General features: G+C 46.1%; 1 protein-coding gene across 4 annotated transcripts in view; it reads right to left on the bottom strand.

The window, feature by feature from the left end:
• The window catches only part of MYO18A (myosin XVIIIA), a 410,894-nt gene that overhangs the window by 195,480 nt on the left and 193,048 nt on the right, over window positions 1-22,366 (bottom strand). For 3 of the 4 annotated variants that reach the window (XM_073565477.1, XM_073565479.1, XM_073565480.1), the window contains 3 exons: window positions 18,992-19,003; window positions 17,380-17,556; window positions 10,513-10,603 (listed from right to left, as the gene is read on the bottom strand). In XM_073565477.1, the coding sequence (XP_073421578.1) occupies window positions 10,513-10,603; window positions 17,380-17,556; window positions 18,992-19,003 (280 nt within the window). The remainder of the gene's footprint in view (window positions 1-10,512; window positions 10,604-17,379; window positions 17,557-18,991; window positions 19,004-22,366) is intronic. The other variant, XM_073565478.1, reaches the window with a different exon arrangement.

Below are 22,366 nucleotides of genomic sequence, written 5' to 3'. Positions count from 1 at the left end.
AACTAAAGCAACATGGAAGAAAAAAAATGGACATTTTAATTTTTCCAACAAAAATTTTGTTTCATCATCAATATTTTCATTTTCACATGGGTAACAGGATAAAATGGATCCTGAAATTTGTTGGGGAATTTCTCCTGAGTACACCGATACCTCATATGTGATCATAAACTGTTTGGGTGCACAGCAGGGCTCAGAAGGGAAACAGCGCCATTTGACTTTTTGAATGGAAAATATGCTGGAATATTTAGCAGTTGCCATGTTGCGTTTGGAGAGTCCCTGTGTGCCGAAACATTGGAGCACCCCCACAAGTGACCCCATTTTGGAAACTAGACCCCCCAAGGAACTTATCTAGATGCATAGTGAGCACTCCGAACCCCCAGGTGCTTCACAAATTGAGCCGTAAATATGAAAAAGTACTTTTTTTTTTCACAAAAATTTTCTTTTAGCCTCAATTTTTTCATTTTCACATGGGCAACAGGATAAAGTGGATCCTAAAATTTGTTGGGAAATTTCTCCTGAGTACACCGATACCTCATATGTGGTCATAAACCACTGTTTGGGCGCACGGCAGGGCGCAGAAGGGTAGGAGTGCCATATGACTTTTTGAATGGAAAATATGCTGCAATATTTAGTGGTTGCCATGTCGCGTTTGGAGAGTCCCTGTGTGCTGAAACATTGGAGCACCCCCACAAGTGACCCCATTTTGGAAACTAGACCCCCCAAGGAACTTATCTAGATGCATAGTGAGCCCTCCGAACCCCCAGGTGCCTCACAAATTGAGCCGTAAATATGAAAAAGTACTTTTTTTTTTTTTTCACAAAAATCTTCTTTTAGCCTCAATTTTTTCATTTTTACATAGGTAACAGGATAAAGTAGATCCTAAACTTTGTTGGGAAATTTCTCCTGAGTACACTGATACCTCATATGTGGGGGGGAACCACTGTTGGGCGCACGGCAGGGCTCAGAAGGGAAGGAGCGCCATTTGACTTTTTGAATGGAAAATTAGCTCCAGTCGTTAGCGGACACCATGTCGCTTATGGAAAGTATGTAGTGTATGTCAGGTTGGTGTGTGATGTAGTATACACCACCCACACACACGACAACAACCTGACGTACACACCAACCTGACGTACACTATGCCACACACACCAACCTGACACTAGGTCAGGTTGGTGTGTGTGATGTAGTGTACGTCAGGTTGGTGTGTGGTGTAGTGTACAGCACACATACTCACCAACCTGACGTACACTACGCCACACACACCAACCTGATGTACACTACACCACACACACCAACCTGACACACTACATCAGGTTGGTGTGTGAAGTGTAGTGCATGTCAGGTTGGCGTGTGTGGTGTAGTGTACATCAGGTTAGTGTGTGGTGTAGTGTACGACAGGTTGGTGTGTGTGGTGTAGAGTACAGCACACATACTCACCAACCTGACGTACACTACGCCACACACACCAACCTGATGTACACTACACCACACACACCAACCTGACACTACATCAGGTTGGTGTGTGAAGTGTAGTGTATGTCAGGTTGGCGTGTGTGGTGTAGTGTACATCAGGTTAGTGTGTGTGGTGTAGTGTACGACAGGTTGGTGTGTGTGGTGTAGAGTACAGCACACATACTCACCAACCTGATGTACACTAGGCCACACACACCAACCTGATGTACACTACACCACACACACCAACCTGACACACTACGTCAGGTTGGTGTGTGTGGTATAGTGTATGTCAGGTTGGCGTGTGTGGTGTAGTGTACGTCAGGTTAGTGTGTGTGGTGTAGTGTACGACAGGTTGGTGTGTGTGGTGTAAGTACAGCACTCATACTCACCAACCTGATGTACACTAGGCCACACACACCAACCTGATGTACACTACACCACACATACCAACCTGACCCACTACATCAGGTTGGTGTGTGTGGTGTAGTGTACATCAGGTTGGTGTGTGGTGTAGTGTAGTGTACAGCACACATACTAACCAACCTGACGTACACTAGGCCACACACACCAACCTGATGTACACTACACCACACACACCAACCTGAAACACTACGTCAGGTTGGTGTGTGTGGTGTAGTGTATGTCAGGTTGGCGTGTGTGGTGCAGTGTACGTCAGGTGTGTGTGGTGTAGTGTACGACTGGTTTGTGTGTGTGGTGTAGAGTACAGCACTCATACTCACCAACCTGATGTACACTAGGCCACACACACCAACCTGATGTACACTACACCACACATACCAACCTGACACACTACATCAGGTTGGTGTGTGTGGTGTAGTGTAGTGTACAGCACACATACTCACCAACCTGATGTACACTAGGCCACACACACCAACCTGATGTACACTACACCACACACACCAATCTGACACACTACGTCAGGTTGGTGTGTGTGGTGTAGTGTATGTCAGGTTAGCGTGTGTGGTGCAGTGTACGTCAGGTTGGTGTGTGTGGTGTTGTGTATGTCAGCCTAGTGTGGGTGAGTTCTGTCGTGGAATGTCTGGATGTGTTTAGTCCATGGACGTGTGATGAATTCTGAAGCATTCATTCAAACACAGTCCAGGTTTGTCAGGACACGTTTCACATTGGAAACGAGTCGTTTTTCTTGTCCCCCTTTTATAGCACACCCGGCACCTTTTTCTTGTTATCCCCTCACTGGGAAAATGTTGCCCTGGTACCATACGGGAAACTTGAGTTCCAGGGGCGCTGGGGCGCGCTCCGTCCTCCTCTCCAAAAATCATGGCCTTTATCACCACCTCCTGGAACTCAAGGAAGGAGTGGTTCTGGCCTGCACATCGTGATAGCACGCATGCATTATACAGTGCCATTTGTACGAGGTACACAGCCAGTTTTTTGTACCACACCTTCGCCTTCCGCATGGCATTATAGGGCTGGAGGACTTGATCAGAAAGATCAACTCCCCCCATGTGATGGTTGTACGCCAGGACACAGTCCGGTTTGTGGACCGGTGCTGGGGTACCTCGAACGGTGGTGGCCGTGGTGCCAGGCCCATGGATTGTGGTCAAGACAAAGACGTCTCTTTTGTCTTTGAACTTGACCACAAGCATGTTGCCGCTACATTGGGCTCGGCTCTCACCCTTTCGGAGAGGCTGCTCAATTAGTGGCAAAGGGAGACCCCTCTGGTTTCTGCGCACGGTACCGCAAGCGACGGTAGCTCTGGCAGAGAGGGATTCAAATAGTGTGATGCTTGTATAAAAGTTATCAACGTAGGAAGATGGTAACCTTTATCAAGCATTGGGTGGACCAAATCCCACACTATTTTCCCACTCACCCCCAAAGCAAGTGGACATTCTGGGGGCTGAATCCTACTGTCCTTTCCTTGGTAAACTCTAAAGCTGAGAGTGTACCCTGAGGAACTCTCACACAGCTTGTAGAGTTTTATCCCGTACCTCGCCCTTTTGCTGGGCAGGTACTGACGGAACTGAAGCCTCCCTTTGTAGTGGACGAGGGATTCATCCACACAAATTTCCCTTTCGGGAATGTACACTTCAGCAAACTTGTTGCTGAAGTGTTCGACGAGCGGCCGAATTTTGAACAGTCTATCAAAATTCGGGTCATCGCGGGGAAGGCTTTCAGTGTTGTCCCTGAAATGGAGAAATTTATGAATCGCCTCAAACCGTTTGCGAAACATAACCATGCCAAATACTGGAGTTTGATATAAAATATCGGTACTCCAGTATTGGCGAATTTCTGGTTTCTTCACAATCCCCATGTGAAGGACCAGTCCCCAATATTTAATCATTTCTACAGAGTCCACAGGACTCCAAGTAGAGAATGAAGAAATTGGGTGTTCCGCTAAAAATTGTTGGGCATACAAGTTTGTTTGCTCCACCATGAGACTGACGATTGACTCCGAGAAAAAGACTTTGAAAAAGTCTATTTCTCTAAAGTTGGCAGTCTCAAACTGGATTCCTGATTGGGGAACAAAATCAGGAATCCGTGGAGCAAAATTTTCAGGGACGGGGGTCCAGGAGGGAGCACTAGTGCTAGGTTGGGCATGACTAGCACTAGGTTGGGGGAAACTCACACTTGACTGTGGGACTTCTTCCAAGGTACCCGACTCTTCCTCCCTGGGCTCCGGACGATTTCTCGTCCTGCGACATCTTGGTGGTGGCAAGTCTATGTCGCTGGAAGAGGAAGAGTGGGAGGTATAGAGAAAGGTGGGGGTCCTCCTCACTATCAGTTTCGGAGGCAATAATTTCATATGCCTCCTCATCTGAGTAGATCCTTTGTGACTGGGATGACTGGGAAGAGCGGGACATTGTGTGTGTGCAAAAAAGCTTTATTATAGTGTGCGTGTGTATGTGCGAGTGTTTGGTGAAAAACTTTCTACTGCAGGACGGGGCTCTCAGGTGCGGGTTGTCAGGCGGGGGCTGTCAGGCGCGGGCGGGGGCTGTCAGGTGGGGGCTGTCAGGCGCGGGCTGTCAGGTGCGGGCGGGGGCTGTCAGGCGCGGGCTGTCAGGCGCGGGCGGGGCAGGAAGGGGCTGAGAAGATGCAGCAGCAGATGGAGCCGGCAGTAGCAGCAGGTGATCAGGGGGTGATCAGCGGGGCAGGGGGTGATCACTGGGGGGGTGATCACAAGGGGAGGATGGGGCTATCAGTTGCTGGGGGGGCAGAAGGGGAGCCGAGGACCAGCTACAGATGGATCCGGAAGCAGCAGTAAGTGATCAGGGGGTGATCAGGGGGGCACGGGGTGATCACCAGGGGAGGATGGAGCTGTCAGTCGCTGGGGGGGTAGGAGGGGAGCAGAGGACGAGCTGTAGATGAAGCCGGCAGCAGCAGTAAGTGATCAGGGAGTGATCAGGGGGGCACAGGGTGATCAGGGAGGCACGGGGTGATTGGGGTGATCACTGGGGGGGTGATCACCAGAGGAGGATGGGGCTGTCAGGTGCGGGGGGGCAGGAGGGTAGCAGAGGGGACCAGCTGTAGATGAAGCCGGCAGCAGATGATCAGGGGGTGATCGGAGTGATCACCAGGGGAGGATGGGGCTGTCAGGTGCGGTTGGGGGCTGGAGGGGAGCAGAGGACCAGCAGAAAATGTAGATGGCAGCAGCAGGTGATTGGGGGGGGGGGGCTTGGGGTGATTAGGGGGTGATCACAAGGGGAGGAGGAGAGAGATGGAGAAAATGGAGCTGTCAGGCACAGGGGGGGCAGGAGGGAGGAGGGGAGAAAATGGAGCCTGCAGGAGGAGGTGAGAAAATGCAGCAGGTGATTAGGGGGGGCAGGGGGTGATCACCCGTTCAGGTGGTGATCGGGGGGGGGGCAGGGGGGAAGGAGCGGAGGTCGGGGGGAGTGGAGGACAGAAGGGGGGAGTATCTGTCCTCAGCGGTGGTGCTAGCAGTGGCGGCGGCGGGCGGCAGCAGCAGCGATCGCAGGCTCTGTGGGGCAGGTCAGCGGTCGGGCACCTCGCTCCTCGGCTTCCACAGATGGGATGAAGCTGAGGAGCGAGGCAGACATTGTTTTTCTCCGCCCCTCCACATCTGATAGAAGGGCTAGCGTCACATGGACGCTAGCTCCAATCAGATCTGAGGGGGGGTGACAAAAAGGTCACCAGGAGTGATCGTAGACCCGGGGGGGCTGCCACCCCCCCTGGGGTCAAGTATAGGTCCCCCTGCACCTGCGGGCTGGGTGACCTTTCATTCACCCCGGTCACCCAGCCCACAGGAGGGCGATCATTCTGTGACACAGGGTATGCGTCACAGGTCGAATTGGCACCGACTTTCATGACGCATACGCTGTGTCACAGGTCGGGAACCGGTTAATTTACAAAAAAAGAACAATAAAAATACACATATTTAGTATCGCCGCGTCCGTAACGACCCGTCCTATAAAACTGTCCCACTAGTTAACCCCTTTAGAGAACCTCTTTAAAAAAAACAACAATGCTTTATCATCATACCGCCGAACAAAAAGATGTATATAAATAAACATGGTACCGCCGAAAACGTCATCTTGTCCCGCAAAAAACGAGCCACCATTCAGTATCCTCAGCAAAAAAAATAAAGTTATAGCTCGCAGAATAAAGCTATGTAAAAACGAATTTTTTTTTTATATAAAATTATTTATGATATAAATGAGGTATTGCTGTCATCGTACTGACCTGAATAAAACCGCTTTATCAATTTACCAAACGCGGAACAGTGTAAACGCCCCCCCAAAGAAATTCATGAAATGCTGGTTTTTGTTCATTCTGCGTCCCAAAAATCTGACTAAAAAGCGATAAAAAAAAATCATGTGCCAAAAAGTGGTACAAATAAAAATGTCAACTCGTCCCGCAAAAATAAGGCCTCACATGACTCGGTGGATCAAAATATGGAAAAATTATAGCTCTCAAAATGTGGTGATGCAAAAACTATTTTTACAATATAAAGCGTCTTTTAGCGTGTGACAGCTACCAAACATAAAAGCCCGCTATAAATTGTAAATCAAAAATTGGGGGCAAAAAAATTTACATTTTTGTGGAAAAAAATATGATTTTATTATTTTTATGGCTCTACATTATAAACTTCTGTGAAGCACTTGGGGGTTCAAAGTGCTCACCACACATCTAGATAAGTTCCTTGGGGGGGGGGGGGGGTCTAGTTTCCAAAATGGGGTCACTTGTGGGGGGTTTCCACAGTTTAGGCACATCAGGGGCTCTCCAAACGCGACATGACACCCGCAGACCATTCCATCAAAGTCTGCATTCCAAAACGCCATTACTTCCCTTCCGACGTGTGCCCATAACAGTAGTTTTCTCCCACATATGGGGTGTCAGCGTACTCAGGACAAATTGAACAACAACTTTTGGGGTCCAATTTCTCCTGTTACCCTTGGGGACTGAAAGATTATGTTTGTGGAAAAAATATGATTTTTTAATTGCATGGATTTGGATCATTGTGGCAATTATGGGCCTTAATGTTGTTTGGCCTTTTTTTGTTGCCTGCTAATTCTGGGTTTGAACCTACTAAATGAAATGTTATATATTGTGTAAGGATCTATTCCTTTCATTTCTTTTCTTTGCTATATTGTTTTCCCCCCTATATTGATGGGGTGATATTAGGGGAGAGAGGGACAGTCCACGTTGAGTGGGGGCACCAAAAAATCGTCTCTTAGGGTGCCAACCTCCACGGCAAGGAAGGAGTCAGTGAGGCATATTGCAGGGTTATTGCAGGCAATTTTGTGTGTCAATATTGTGGGTTATATAGGGTATTTTTTACCCTGCACACTGGGATAGGTGTTTTTTACTATAATAAGACATTAAAATTGTTTTTAAAGGAAATATATGTTCACAATTTCTCCTGTTACCCTTGGTAAAATAAAAAAAATTGGACTTTTGGGTGGAAAAAAGTTAAATGTTCTTTTTTTAAACATTCGAAAAATTCCTGTGAAGCACCTGAAGGGTTAATAAACTTATTGAATGTGGTTTTGAGCACCTTGAGGGGTGCAGTTTTTAGAATGGTGTCACTTTTGGGTATTTTCTATCATATAGACCCCTGAAAGTGGCTTCAAATGTGATGTGGTCCCTAAAAATTAAATTTTGTTGTAAAAATGAGAAATCGATGGTCAAATTTTAACCTTTATAACTTCCTAACAAAAAAATGTTCGTTCCAAAATTGTGCTGATGTAAAGTAAACATGTGGGAAATGTTACTTATTATGTTTTTTGTGTGCCGTATCTCTGTGATTTAAGGGTATAAAAACTCAAAGTTATAAAATTGCAAAATTTTCGCCAAATTTCCATTTTTTCACAAAGAAACGCAAGTTTTATGAATGAAATTTTACCACTAACATTAAGTACAATATGTCACGAGAAAACAATGTCAGAATCACCGGGATCCATGGAAGCGTTTGAGTTATTACCTCATAAAGGGACAGTGGTCAGAATTGTAAAAATTGGCCCGGTCATGAACGTGCAAACCACCCTTAGGGGTAAAGGGGTTAAATAGCAATGGAGGTTTAAAACATGGATGACATAAACACATGACAGATGTCAAAGTTTGGTCAGGTACCACATGGGATGCAACATGACATACATGTGATATGTGTAGAAAAAAAAATCGATCAAGTAGGTATCTTTTTAATTGTAGGATAACTATTTAAGGAAATGAGAAGAAGAAAATGGAAAAGTCTTCGCATAAAAATATGGACAACAGACAGCAAACAAAATTTTGCAATGTAAAGGCTCTTCAATTGGAGTGAAATTCTCCCCATCTTTCGCTAATTTATTTGTATCTTGGTGGGAGGATGCAAACATTTTCTCTAAAAATAACCCATTCCAGTCCAGTATATTTAGATATGCTAGATATATGGATGATCTCTTAATAATGATGAGCGAGTATACTCGTTGCTCGGATTTTCTTGAGCATGCTCGGGTGTCCTCCGAGTATGTTGGCGTGCTCGGAGATTTAGTTTTCGGCGTCTCAGCTGCATGATTTGCGTCTGCTGGACAGGCCGAATACATGTGAGGAATGCCTGTTTGTTCGGGAATCCCCACATGTATTCAGGCTGTCTAGCAGCCATAAATCATGCAGCTACTTCGACAAAAACTAAATCCCCGAGCACGGCAAAATACTCCGAGGACACCAGAGCATGCTCAGGAAAACTTGAGCAACGAGTATACTCGCTCATCACTATCTGTTTATTATTTGGTTTGCTGATATTTCTGATATCCCCAAATTCATGGGTTATCTGAATAACAACAATTGTAACCTTTTTTACCCACACTTATAACCAAAACCAATATCCGTTTTTTGGATTTATTGATCTCTGTGGATGACAGGAATAAGGTAAAAACTACTTCTTTCCACAAGGAAACTACGGGCAACATCATTTTGAGAGCAGATTCCTGGCATCCCAGACAGATGTAATGTTGTTTCATTAATAATGTCCACTGTCCTTTTGACTGTGTATAATGACAGCAACATATTGTTGGATTTAAGTTTGTATTTTTGTACTGGTAAAAGATTTTTAATGTTTGTGGGTGTGGAATATTTGAGCCATGTGATCAGGGCGGTGTTTCTCTTCCTTGGTTAATTTAAAGCCCTGACTCACTGGTATAACACTAGGTTATGACTTCGGCTACTCTCACACTAGCGTCGGCCGACGGACGTCGCACTGCGTCGTCCCGACGTACCGTTGCACGTAGTGATAGTTTTGCACAACGGGGGCAGCGGATGCAGTTTTTCAACGCATCCGCTGCCCCATTGTAACGCCCAGGGAGGAGGGGGCGGAGTTTCGGCCATGCATGCGCGGTCGAAAATGGCGGACACGACGCACAAAAAAAAGTTACATGTAACGTATTTGTGTGCGTCACGGCCGCCAAAACATGACGCATCCGTCGCACGAAGGATGCGACGTGTGGCCATACGTCGCAATGCGACACTAATGCAAGTCTATGGAGAAAAAACGCATCCTGCGGGCAACTTTGCAGGATGCGTTTTTTCGACAAAACAACGCATTGCGACGTACGTCGGCCGACGCTTGTGTGAAAGTAGCCTAAGGGACATATTTAGCCCTGAAACACGTAAACCGGTGTCTGGGACCTCTGCTATCTCTGCCATTTTTTTTTTGCTGTCGGTTGTCCATGTTTTTATACGAAGATTTTGGAATGAAGTTCGTTGGAGCACAACCTTATGGTGCTGGATTTTTTTTACTACTGATTAGATTTTCCTGGGATGGCAGCCATGCACAAAGTGGACAGGTGAGCTGAAAAAGACTGTTTCTAGCCTGTCTGGGTTACTTTTTGTCAGAAATTCGCAACATATAAAGCCTTTCCTTCGTTCTAAGAAGCCAGTCCCTTTTCAGGGAAGCCTCAGCCACTTTTCGAAAAAGGTGCAGAGTGTTTAAAGCACGTAAGAAGTGTGGTGCGAGTCATCAGAGACCGTTTTCTGACAAAAATAAATACAAAAGTTCTGGCGTAATTAGCTTGATAAATCTCATCACGCTGGATGACGGGACATTTAAAAAAAAACAGAATGCCTTTTAGGACACCGATCACCAAATTTAGACTGATTATTTCACTTAATTTTCCTTGCCTATATTAATTCTATAGCACTTTACAGACATCATCGTCACTGTCCCCCATTGGGGCTCACAATGTAAATTCCTCATCAGTGTCTTTGGAGGAGTGCGAGAGGAAATCCATGCAAACACCGGGAGAACACACAAACTCCTTTCAGATGTTGTCCTTGGCGGGATTTTAACCCAAGACCCCAGCACTGCAAGGCAACGGTGCTAACCACTGAGCCACCGTGCTATTTTGCTTCTATTAGCGTTAGTCTTGGCTAAATGTGGAGAACAGGCAACACATTGTCACTCCCCTCCCAGAAAGATTGTAAAGAATATCTTACCCTGAATAAATGATTTAATTAAATCGCCAAAAATAAATACTGTAAGGCACTTGATGCCTGTTTGGAAAAATATCTATCTATCTATCTATCTATATATATAATAAAAATAGACTTCAGAACTCTCTGGTGACTTATCACCCACCATACCTGTTTAGCAGCGAGATGAGCAGTGTAAACAGCTCAGAGTACAAGCCAGAGGCCATCCCTTCCAGGCACTCTAAAGCGGACAACTTGGAACCTGTGAGCGGAAGAATCAAAATCACAAGGTAAATACAAGACACAAAAATATGAGTGAAGGATACAAATTTAAAGGGGTCATCCACTACTTGAAAATTGATGACCTATCCATAAGGCATGACATCAATATAAGATTGGTTGTTGTCCAACACTCAGCACCACCAAATCTTATATTAATGATCGGTATGAAAATAGGTATTAGACCTACCGGTAGTGATGTTTCCAGGAGTCCATCCTGACAGCACCATGGAGGACGTCCTCCTCCTCCTTACAGGGACAGGAAAGCAAATGAGAGGTTAAAAGGTCCCATCCCACCCCCTTTCCCTCAGTGATTTAACAAGTACCACAGCGTGGATAATGCAATAACACTTTAATGATACAATCATATTACAGCATATGACATAACATGAACAGGGAGGGAACTACCCGTGCTGTCAGGATGGACTCCTGGAAACATCATTACTGGTAGGTCTAATACCTATTTTCCAGGACGTCCACCTGACAGCACCATGGAGAGTACCAAAGCACCTCCTCAGGGTGGGATTACCGCCTGGAGAACCGTTCTCCCAAATGCAGTCTGTTGACCAGATAGCACATCAAGCTTTTAGTGCTTGCAGAATGTATTAAGACTGGCCCAGGTTGATGCTCTACAGATTTGATCAACCGTGTCGCCCGCTTGCTCGGCCCAAGAGGCCAATACTGCCCTTGTAGAGTGGGTCTTTAAAGTATCTGGCGGGTTGGCGCCTTCCAATTGATAGGCGTCTGAGATTACTGAAGTAATCCATCTTGTGATGGATGCCATAGAGGTTTTTCTCCCCTTGTTCTTACCCCCAAATAGGATGAACAGATTTAGGTCAATACGCCAACTGCTGGTGGCCTCTAGATCGTTTATACCTGCACGTCTCACATCCATTGAGTGGAGACGCTATACCTTTTCATTACGGGGATTGTCACAGAAGGATGGTGACAATGAGAATGGCTACAAGGAAGGCCGTTTTGCGTGTGAGAGTTGAGATGATGGTCATCCTTTCACTGGGGACATAGGGACCCCTACATAGGGATCTGAGGACCAGGCTAAGGTCCCAAGGCGGGGTGAGCTGCCTAATCCTGAGGCGAAGACGTTGCGTGGCCCTTATGAATCTTATTACCCAAGGATGAGAATCTAAAAGGGTAATCAAAGAAGGAGCTCAAGGCCGAAATCTGGACCTTTAAAGTGCTGGGCTTAAGGCCAAACTTATACCCCGACTGAAGGAAGTTTAAGACACTAGGGAGGTCAGGGATACCCGCCACGAGGTCGGACCTGCCACCGTCCAGACAGAATCTCTTCCATATTTTCCGGTAAATTGCGGATGTAACCGGTTTTCTGCTGGCCTGTAGGGTAGATATGACCTGATCTGATAAGCCTTTTGCCTTCAGGATGTCCCTTTCAGGATCCAAGCCGAGAGGTGGAGTCTTGCTGGATTCGGATGTTGGATCGGGCCCTGGTGGAGGATGTCTTTCTTCAGAGGTAGCTCGACTGGACTTTCCACTGTCATAGCCCCTAGTAGGGGAAACCAGCTTCTCCTCGGCCAGTATGGAACGATCATTATCACCTTCCCGTGGTCCTCGCGGATTTTCCTGAGTAGAGCCGGTATGAGCGCCAGTGGTGGGAACGCGTAAGAGGGGTTCTACCCAGGCCTGGCTCAGGGTGTCTACGTCTTCCGGGTGGTCCGCCGGGTTCAGGGAGTAGATTCTGGAGACCATTGAGTTTTTTCGATTTGCGAATAGGTTTATTCTGGGGGTCCCCCAACGCTGACACAGATGATGGAAAATCTCTTTGTTCAGTTCCCACTCAGTCGGGCAGACCTGCTGTCTGCTTAGGTAGTCTGCTACCACATTCTGGGAACCCTCCAGGTGGATTGCCGTTACTGAGAGGACAGTTTCCTCTGCCCAGGTGAATATTCTTCCTGCTAGGGCTTGGAGTGGTCGATGCCTGTTGATGTTATGTTGTCGGACAATATTCGGACATGTCGGTTCTTCAGGACAGACCGGTTCCGCCACAGGGTTTCCCAGACCGCATAGAGTTCCCTGAAGTTGGAGGATCTGTTTCTGATGTCTACTGGCCATCATCCCAGGAAGATCTTCCCTTCTACATGGGCTCCCTATCCCCACGTACTGGCGTCTGTGGTGACTACCACGTATGGAGAGGTTGTCCATAGTACGCCCACCTGCAGGTTCCTGGGCTGTGTCCACCACCGTAGTGACTTTTTCACAGGTCCTAGCAGTTTTATGGGTTTTTCGAGTGAATCCTGAAATCTGTCCCATATTGCGAGGATCTCCTTTTGTAAGGATCTCGAATGGAACTGGGCCCATCTGACGCACGGAATGCAAGCAGTCATTAGGCTCAAAACCTCCATTGCCCCTCTTATGGAGGTGTGGTGCTTCAAGAGGTCTTCGGCTCTGTTTTGAATAGTCTTTTGCTTCTCTCTTGGCAGCAGGGATATCCTGCCTCCTGAGTCTAGGAGAACTCCAAGGAAGACCTTTCTGCTTTCTGGTATCAGGTCTGACTTCTGCCAGTTGATCACCCAGCCGAGGAACTCCATTAATGTAACTGTTCGGTTCCTGTCTCGAATGAGCTCTTCTTCGGATCCTGCCACCAGGAGGAAATCGTCTAAGTATGGTATGATCACGATACCCTGACTTCTCAGGTAGGCCACTACCTCCGCTACCAGATTTGTGAATATTCAGGGGGCTGAAGCCAGCCCAAATGGAAGGCATTGGAACTGGAAGTGGCAAGTCCGGGTCGATAGTCTGACTGCGAATCTTAGTCTCTGGGATGAGGGATGGATAGGGACCTGATAGTACGCACTCTTTAGATCGAGGGTACACATGACCGCATCCCTGTCTATTAGATGTATTGCCGACCGAATCGATTCCATCCAGAACCTCTTGTACCTGACCCAGGCATTCAGAGGTTTTAAGTTTATAATAGTTCAGGCCTCGCCAGATGGTTTTGCAATGGAGAACAGGGAGGAGTAGTGTCCCTTTCCCCTCTCTGTCAGAGGAACTGGTACTATAACCTCTGACTTGAGCATGTCCTGTAGGTCCGTCCACATGGCGGAGTCCGCCGGGACTACTGTGGGGGCAATATTTCTGTCGGGGGGAGGGGAGCAAAATTCTATACTGTAGCCCTCCGCAATGGTTCTGAGGACCCACTGGTTGTGGGTAACCCGGGCCCAATTTACTGCGAAGTGGCGAAGTCTTCCTCCGATACCTATGGCGTCATTGCCTCCTAGATCTGGAGGTTGACGCAAAAAGCGAACCCTTGCTTCTCCCACCCTGGCTGTGGGACCTTCTATAGGAGCTTCTGTTGGACCTACCCTGGCTCATAAAGTCGGTCTGCCACCTAGGGAAAGAGCCTCTCCGAAAGGACTGGGGCCGCTTAGGTTTTCCCTCTGGGAAACCTTTATTTTTATCGGACACTAGCTCTAAAATGCTATCTAGGGCTGGTCCGAACACCCTTAGGCCCGAAAAGAGGAAGGAGCATAGTTTCGCCTTAGAAGCGTTATCCCCCGACCAGGATTTAAGCCAGACCACTCTCCGAGCTGCATTAGAAATGGAGCTGTTCCTGGCTGCAAACCTTACTGATTCGGCTGACGTATCTGACAGGAACGCCGTGGCCGATTTCATGAGGGGAAGGGATGCTAGGATCTCGGATCTAGGGGTCTTGTTGGTTAGGTGCTCCTCCAACTGCCCCATCCATAGGAACATGGACCTGGCCACCGAGGTGGCTGCTATGTTAGCCCTAGTGAGGGCTGCCGCAGTCTCCCATGTCCTCTTTAATAGAACGTCAGCCTTCCTGTCCATCGGGTCCCGGAGACTTGAGTTCTCGAACGGGATGGGATGGCAGTCTTTTTGGTGACCTTAGCTACAGGAACATCGATTTTAGGAAATTCCTCCCACAATCGTGTTTCCTTGGGGTAAAAAGGCAGTCGACTTTTAAAGTCACGGGATAGTACGAGTCGACGTTCCGCCTCCTTCCACTCTTCTAAGACCATCGTCTTGATGTGCTCACTTACGGGGAACACAGTCTGTTTCTGAGCGACAAGTCCTCCGAACATCAGGTCCTGTCTAGATTGCAGCTTAGGAACTTTCTAGATCTGTATCATGTTCCTCACCGCCTGGACCAACTCATCCGTGTCCTCTAGCTTGAATAGGTATTTCCTGCCTTGGTCCTGCCTGTTCGCCGGGATCTCTCCTTCGTCCTCTGGATGCGAGTCCTGGCAGTCTGACCCTTCGATAGAGCTTGTTTCGGAAACTGGCTTTGCCTCCCACCTCGGACGCTTGTGGCTCGGCCCTGGACTGGGGGACTGCTGCCGTGCGAGGCTGGATCTGGAGGCTTGGACTTCCTCCCATATCAGGGATCTCATCTCTGAGAGGAGGGATGGCTGCTCATCTCTTATGACCCTTGATGTGCAGGGTCCACAGAGGGTTTTGCTATTGCTGTCTGGCAGCTTTACCCTGCAAACAGGGCATCTGACCGACTTGGATGTGGCCTTGGCGGGGTCTTTAGTCACTGTCGGGGAGGCTGCTGGGGTTCCCTTATCCTATTGATATAAGATAGGGATAGTCAGGTCAGTCATCCTGGGCTGCGGGGATGGCTGTGGGAAGGGTGTTCTGTGCCAGGCGCACTTACCCCTCCATTCACCGGAGCCTCTGCGTCCATTACTGCCGCTGCGATTCCAGAGAGATGCTAAGCTTCTGGAGCGCGCGCTGTTTCAAACCCGGTGCGTGACGTCACCGGCAGTGACGCGCGTCTTCTCGCGATAGGCCGGGAATCGCGCCGGCCACTTCCTGCCCGCCTGCGCCTCTGAGGGCACTCTGTTTGTGACGATGGCACCCTGCGGGGGACCGGCCGTCGACTGCCACAGCGGCCGCTGACTGGTGCAGAGAGCCTCCCACCAGGAGGGGCGGCTCCCTCCAGGAGCGTCATCATGCTCCTGGCCTTTGGGGCAGAGGGGCTCCCCACCGGGAAGTTTCAGCCCCGGGTGTCTTAACAGGGGGAAGGTTTGGACTGGCCACCCGATCCCCCTGGGCCCTCCGGTAAGCTCTTCCGCAATCCTGTCGCGTGTCCCTCCATGCAGGGGCAGGAAAGACACTGAGGGAAAGGGGGTGGGACGGGACCTTTTAACCTCTCGTGTGCTTTCCTGTCCTTGTATGGAGGAGGAAGACGTCCTCCATGGTGCTGTCAGGTGGACGTCCTGGAAATATAACTATAGATAATAAATATAAAATTTGTCAATAGCCCCTTTAAGACAAAGTAACCAGAAAGGATGAACAAATACTGGAGCAGCTGAACACTGAACAGGAGCTGTGTCCATATTTAAGTGTAACAGTCACTTTGTGGAGCCACAAAAAAAAGGGCAAAAAGGAGCTGAGGTGGAGCGCCTGCTTGTTGTAGTGAGGATGAATTGATACTTGGCCCTGGCCTTGGCTGATACACACGTAGAATACAGTGTAATGTGCAACCGGAGTGAGTAGGTAGACAGACCGGTAAGGTCAGCGTGTCCTACCATAATGCAGGTCACCGGTACGGCAGTACTCAGTCGGGGGCACCACATTACATAGTCACTTATGCACTGTATTATGCTTTTGTCTAATTGAAAACGTCAAGAGCAAAAGCAACAAGCAAAAAAAAATTAAAAGAAAATGTCAGCCGAACATTTGAGGCAGCGAAGGAGATGTTTCAATTAAAGGCTGGAAATTCTACATTTTAAAAAGGTTAAGAAACTTAAAGTCAACAGAAAATTGTAGAGATTATAGAAAGAAAAAAAAAAAAAAAATAGGGACTAGCGGTTCACAGAAGTCGAGCCATCTTTTAATATCGGGAAAGCATAATGAGACAAAGTTGTAAATGTCATCACAAAGCATTATAGAAAATGTAGCATTTATTTATAAAGAACATCAAAAACTTAAGTTACCATTAAATGGACGCTCCACTTTAAGCCACAATGCACACTAGATAGCAGAAGGGAGATTGAAAGCTCTCCTCACCCCCCAAACACAGGAGCAATCGGCTAAAGTAGATGTCCTCCAGGAGAAAAGACTGTCTCGTTAGTGCCACCTATTGGCGGTAGCTTCCCTATTAGATAAACTCTGGCCGTGTTCACACAATGCGTTTATTTAATGGAAAAGATCGGCCAAAAAGGCAACATTAACGCCTTGCAACATGACTAGATAAATTGGCCATCAGAAATCCATCTGTAAGCAGCTATTTATGAGAAACAGCCATGTATAGATGTGGTTCTGGTTGGCTAACCTCCCCAAGTCATGTTACGAGTCTCAAAGGGTCAGACATTGACTTATAGGGTAGCTAACTCCTATTATGGCAGTACAGACAGTTTTCATTCCTGTTACTCTGCAGACTGAAGCCATCGATGGACAGCAGGCAGCCATAAATCTAACCATAGAGCACCTTTTGCGCCTTAGGACTGAGCCCATCCACTCAGTACATGGCTGCCCATTCCAACATGGACATCATGTAATAATGTATTCCTCTTATCTGTAGTTTTCTATTAGTGTTTATGAGCCTAACATTTCTAATAGATGGTCTGGAGAGGGCTCGGAAGAGACGACAACTATACTGATGACAACCTGGATAAATCTCCATAAAATATTAAACACAGTAGCCTAACAGTAATAGTCAATCTTCTACAAACTGGCTTTTAATTCATTTTTGAGTAATGAGATCTTGATCTCCGCAAATAGAAGCGAGTCTGTGCTTCACGGCACACTTACCTGGTCCATCTCCTTGGCTTGCATCATCCAGGCCTTGACGGAAGGAGGTTGATTTCTGCAGGCCACTGGTTTTAGGTTGGTGTTTGAATATTGATGAGGAAAGTTCTTCCAGAGAGCAGCCCAGGAGATATGCAGCTTTCTGCGCCCACTCGTGCCGGGCAAACTGCTTTCTGCCAGCTTTACAAGAACACAGAATATTAAATGTTAAAGGGAAACTTTAACAATCGGCAATTTACAGAGTATCAGAACGGTTATTGAGGTGTGGTGGTGATGGAGATGTGAAACTTCACTAGGAGAACCTAAAACATCTGTTCTGGCTCCAGAAAAGTGTCCTAGTGACTATTCAGTGGCAAACAGACTCCCTACCAACCATGTAAGTATGTAGCCATGAAAACGCCATGTCTCACTGTGTATACGCCATAAAGTCTGCAGGATCCCAAGGTCGGTAGGATTCTTTACCCCAAAATGCTACAAATTGCATTAATATATGGTAGGTATTTGGCATTAATAATTTGCTTTTTAAGGGAACCTGTCACGTTGTACATGGAGTCCCATCTGCAGCAGCATTGTAAAGAGAAGGAGAAGCTCAGCAAGATATATCAGTTTGTTGGAAAACATGCAATATAACTGGTAGTTCATTGGAATCCCTGGGCTTTGCATTTATAGAAGTCCAGTAGGTGGAGCTACTAGTGATTGACAGTTATCTCTTAAAGCACAGTAATACAGGGCAGACTGTCAATCACTAGTAGGACCACCCAGTGGACTCCTGCATACAATCACCATGGATTTGACTGACTAAAATACAGGCCATATTGAAACATTTCCCATTAATCTGATCAGCTCCTCCTGCTCTACACATCCTGACTGCAGGTCAGATGACACTTTCCAAGACAAGTTCTCTCTAAGTTGAGGACCTTCTAAAACACTTATCTTCAGGAATCTCATAGAAGTGAGCTTAGAGAGATGAGCGTTTGTATCCATGCTACTCAACAGTGGGCACCAGACCGGTCGAGCTCTGAGAGATGGGACTCTCATTTATTGAACATTTATGAATTTTCCAGTGGCCTTCCTCCTTCCCCCTCTAAAACGTTGGGGACACCAAAAAATGAGCTACTGACCAAGTGAGGTACAATAATGCTGGGGTTCAGACACAGCCTTAGCACCTCAGCCTCTTCACGTGAGGTTATCCCAGGACCCTCACTCATTATACACTTGTGCAGAAAATAGTTAATGTTAGAAAATCCCCATTATGGTATATATTTGTAATATATGGACATGATAGACTACAGGCTGTATTCTGTGTTACGTGAGGAGCCCTTAATAAAATGGAAAATAACTGTATGGAAATGTCAGAAGAGATGCCAGCTCTGGAGTGACAATACTCTTGGCAGACAGTCTAAGAAACACAAAGATGAAACAATATTAAGTCACCGCGACAAGGCACAGGCACGAGAGATGAGAAACTCCAGTGTCTATACGACAATGACACAATTAAACCGCTGTCATACTGTGACCGGTACTGGGAGACCGGGCAGGAATAGAAACACACGGCGGAAGGAACAAATTCACTTGGAGGTGATATGAAAGAGAGATTGATGAAACGAGTCTTTACCTTCATCTCCTTCTGTATTGCAACGGAGCAGCATGCAACATGCAAATAAAAACACGCAGTTAGAACACAGACACACAAAAGTCTAATTGTTATGTGGTTTACAGCTCCGGATACAAAGGATTTTTATAAAAAGAGACAGAACAGTTTGCGAGAAAAGTCTGTACAAACACACAACACAGCGACCTAATGAACTGACCATAGGTGCTGCCAAATTACCAGATTGTATTGTGTGATCGCTGCAGGACGATCGTAAGTTGCCAGGCTGCCTTCACTTACAAAGTTGAAAGCTGTTCACAATTTTGGCCAGGAATTACTAATACTATTCTAAACATTCTTTGAGTTTCTGGTCTCAATCGCATACGTACCAGTATTTATTTTGCTTTCCCAGTTGGGGTGTTTTTGTGTGAAGAAATTTTGATTTTTTTTTTTTACTTGAATTAGGTCTAGTCTAAAGCCCCCATATTCATTATAGACTGTCGGCCTCACTTGCCGATATTGATGGATATGGTTGACGCTCTAATATATTTGGGGAGATGTTGATTGGTAGTCCAAAATGAGACATGCCCAATCACTTTGTTCTCCCGGAGATGAGCCGCCAGAAGAGATGTCTGATGGCGGCTTTCTCATAGAGATAACAAAAGCATTCGCTTGGTCAAGCGCTACTGTGTTCTCTATGAGAAAGCCGACGACAGGCTTCACTGCCAGCGACTTATCTGTTAGAGAGTAAGAGGAATGGCAGTCCAAAACTGGAAATGCCTGATGGACATGGGAGAGAAAGCAGAGATGGCTGCCATCAGAAAGATCGGCCGAAGAATCGTTCAACCAACAGCTACCTAATAAATATGGGGTCATGATTAATGTATGTTGTTCTAGGTCTTAATAAACAGTATTTTGTGATTCATTAAAAAAGTATTTGTATTCTTATTGCACATTTATTTGTACACCTTTTACTTACACGTTGTGTTTTGGGTAGGTGGCACCTTAAATATTTGCCATTAAACGGATATGGAGAATTTGCATTTTGGGCAAAAAGTCATTTTTGCAATTTGGTTTAATTAAAAATGTTGCACCTTTTGGCTTTTGCACGCTTTGTTTCCCTGCACATTGCTGGATGCGGAGTGGGCTGATCAGATAACACAGAGTCCATCAATGAGCTCGTTCTAACAGGGAGATCAGCCTCATTTACACTGCAGTGTTCAAGAGACTATATAATGTAAAACTGACCCAATATCAGCCATGTGGCATGTAGCCACAAAGACTCCAAGTCTGACTGTTACCATACTCCCTTGGGTGCCATATACAGGGGTATTTATGGAGAGTAGATCTCCATGCATCTGATGAAATATTACAGGAGCCTTGCATGGCCTATAAGTCTCCTTACCCTGGCATGTTAGGCATATCATGCTCCATAAGGAGAAATATTACCCCTTAGACCTTTGCTGAAATGGGGACACAATACGGCTACGCACATAAGGTCTTATGGTATGTCCCAACATAACTAATGCGCTGTGGACCCACATCTATGCATGTTTATTTTATTGCTGATTTGAGGGAAATCCATGGCATAAATTAACATGGTGCGGATGTAGAATTAGCACCTCATGGATTATTTATGCAGTATGTGTATTTAGTAAAATCTAATAGACCATGTTCCTAGCGTAAAGCACCGCAAGTTTCCATCCTGCAGCAGAAGATCCACAATTCATTCGCTACGAGCGAACAAGCCCTTAAAGTCCATTTAGGATGACAGACAGTATCAGATAAGTCCTACAAGTTCCTCTCAGAACCAGGAGAAGATCTTGTGTACAGCTGGACTCTCTTACCTACAAGTACTTTTGTTACTAATCGTTTTTTGTCCCCTGCCAGTAATTAGCTTCAGATTTATTACATCTCACGTCCCCCCATGCTGCATGATGGACAAGTGCTAGATCGGCACCGACAGGAGGAGTTATAGGTGAAATAATTATGCAGCCTTCTCAGAACACAATTTCATCCAGATGGCTCCGACGTCCTCATGCTGACAGATTTAGTTAATGCTTCGTTTATGTTAAAAAATGTGGAGAAAGCAGAAAAACTTTCATAAATGAATATCTCCGCACCAAAGCATAAGGCGCCTTCAACAAGAGTTCAGAGGTCTAGCTCCTTGATATGTCATCCATCATCATCTTCACGTTTCTCGCTAATGATCTGTAAATAAAACCCTAATAAATAATCCTATTAATCACTCCTGCAGCGACAGAAGTGCAGTCATACTGGATTACGAATGCATCAATTTCCATTTCCACATACACTGAGATTAGGAGACTTCGCCCACCCTTAACATGAACATATTCTAACTTTGGGGATTACAGTTATATTACATACAACTTTTCATTGTGGATAGTAATGATATGATTTGTGGATTACTAGATCAATATCTGTCTATTTGTCTGACAAAGCAGCACCTATGATCAGAAATATATTATATATATATATATATATATATATATATATATATATATATATATATATATATATATATATATATATTGTTAGAACAGCTCCAGTCAATACAGATAGGAATATTAGGATTGTAGTCATCACTTACAGGAACTCACCAAAGAAGGTGATCCTACAGAACCAGCGCAGGCCCACATATGAGGTTTTGTGCGTTCTTAAGTCAGGTTTCAAATGGGTCATAAATCCTGATGGACTAATATTTACTTGTGAATTAATTCTTTAGGGCATTGTCTAGTCTTATGATACTGATGACTGATCTTCACGATGGGTCATCAATATCACATTGATGGGTTCAGACACCCAACTGATCAGCTGCCATATGTTCCGATAGTGGCCGGATGGAAACAATGAATGTAGCTACATTCAATGTGTAGTGGCAGCTAGTATACTCGTTGCTCGGGTTTTCCCAAGCATGCTCGGGTGGTCTCCGAGTATTTTGGCGTGCTCGGAGATTTAGATTTTGTCATCTCATCTGTATGATTTGCGACTTGTAGACAGCTTGAATACATGTGTGGAATGCCTGTTTGTTAGGGAATTCCCACATGTATTCAGCCGGTCTACAAGTCGCAAATCATGCAGCTGAGACGAGGAAAACTAAATCTCCGAGCACGGCAAAATACCTCTGAGGTCACCCAAGCAACGAGTATACTCGCTCATCACTATTCACAGGATAAAAACTTTCATTTGAGAGCTTCTTTAATATCATATGACAGGAGAACACCCTTAAAGCATACATACAGTTTCAGAAAACTTTTCAAAAGTTATAGTGACATGTCATAAGTTTTAATCAGCAAAGATCTAAAAGGGGACCACACATTAAAACGATGCTAGGAAGGGGCAGCAGAACTCAGCTGAGCGATATGGCCCTTCGGCAGT

This window comes from Dendrobates tinctorius, unplaced genomic scaffold, assembly GCF_039654945.1.
Source record: "Dendrobates tinctorius isolate UK_male_01 unplaced genomic scaffold, ASM3965494v1 ptg000016l, whole genome shotgun sequence".
NCBI lineage: Eukaryota > Metazoa > Chordata > Amphibia > Anura > Dendrobatidae > Dendrobates > Dendrobates tinctorius.
The sequence above is the reverse complement of the archived record's forward strand: the minus strand, read 5'-3'. Positions and strand labels throughout refer to the sequence as shown.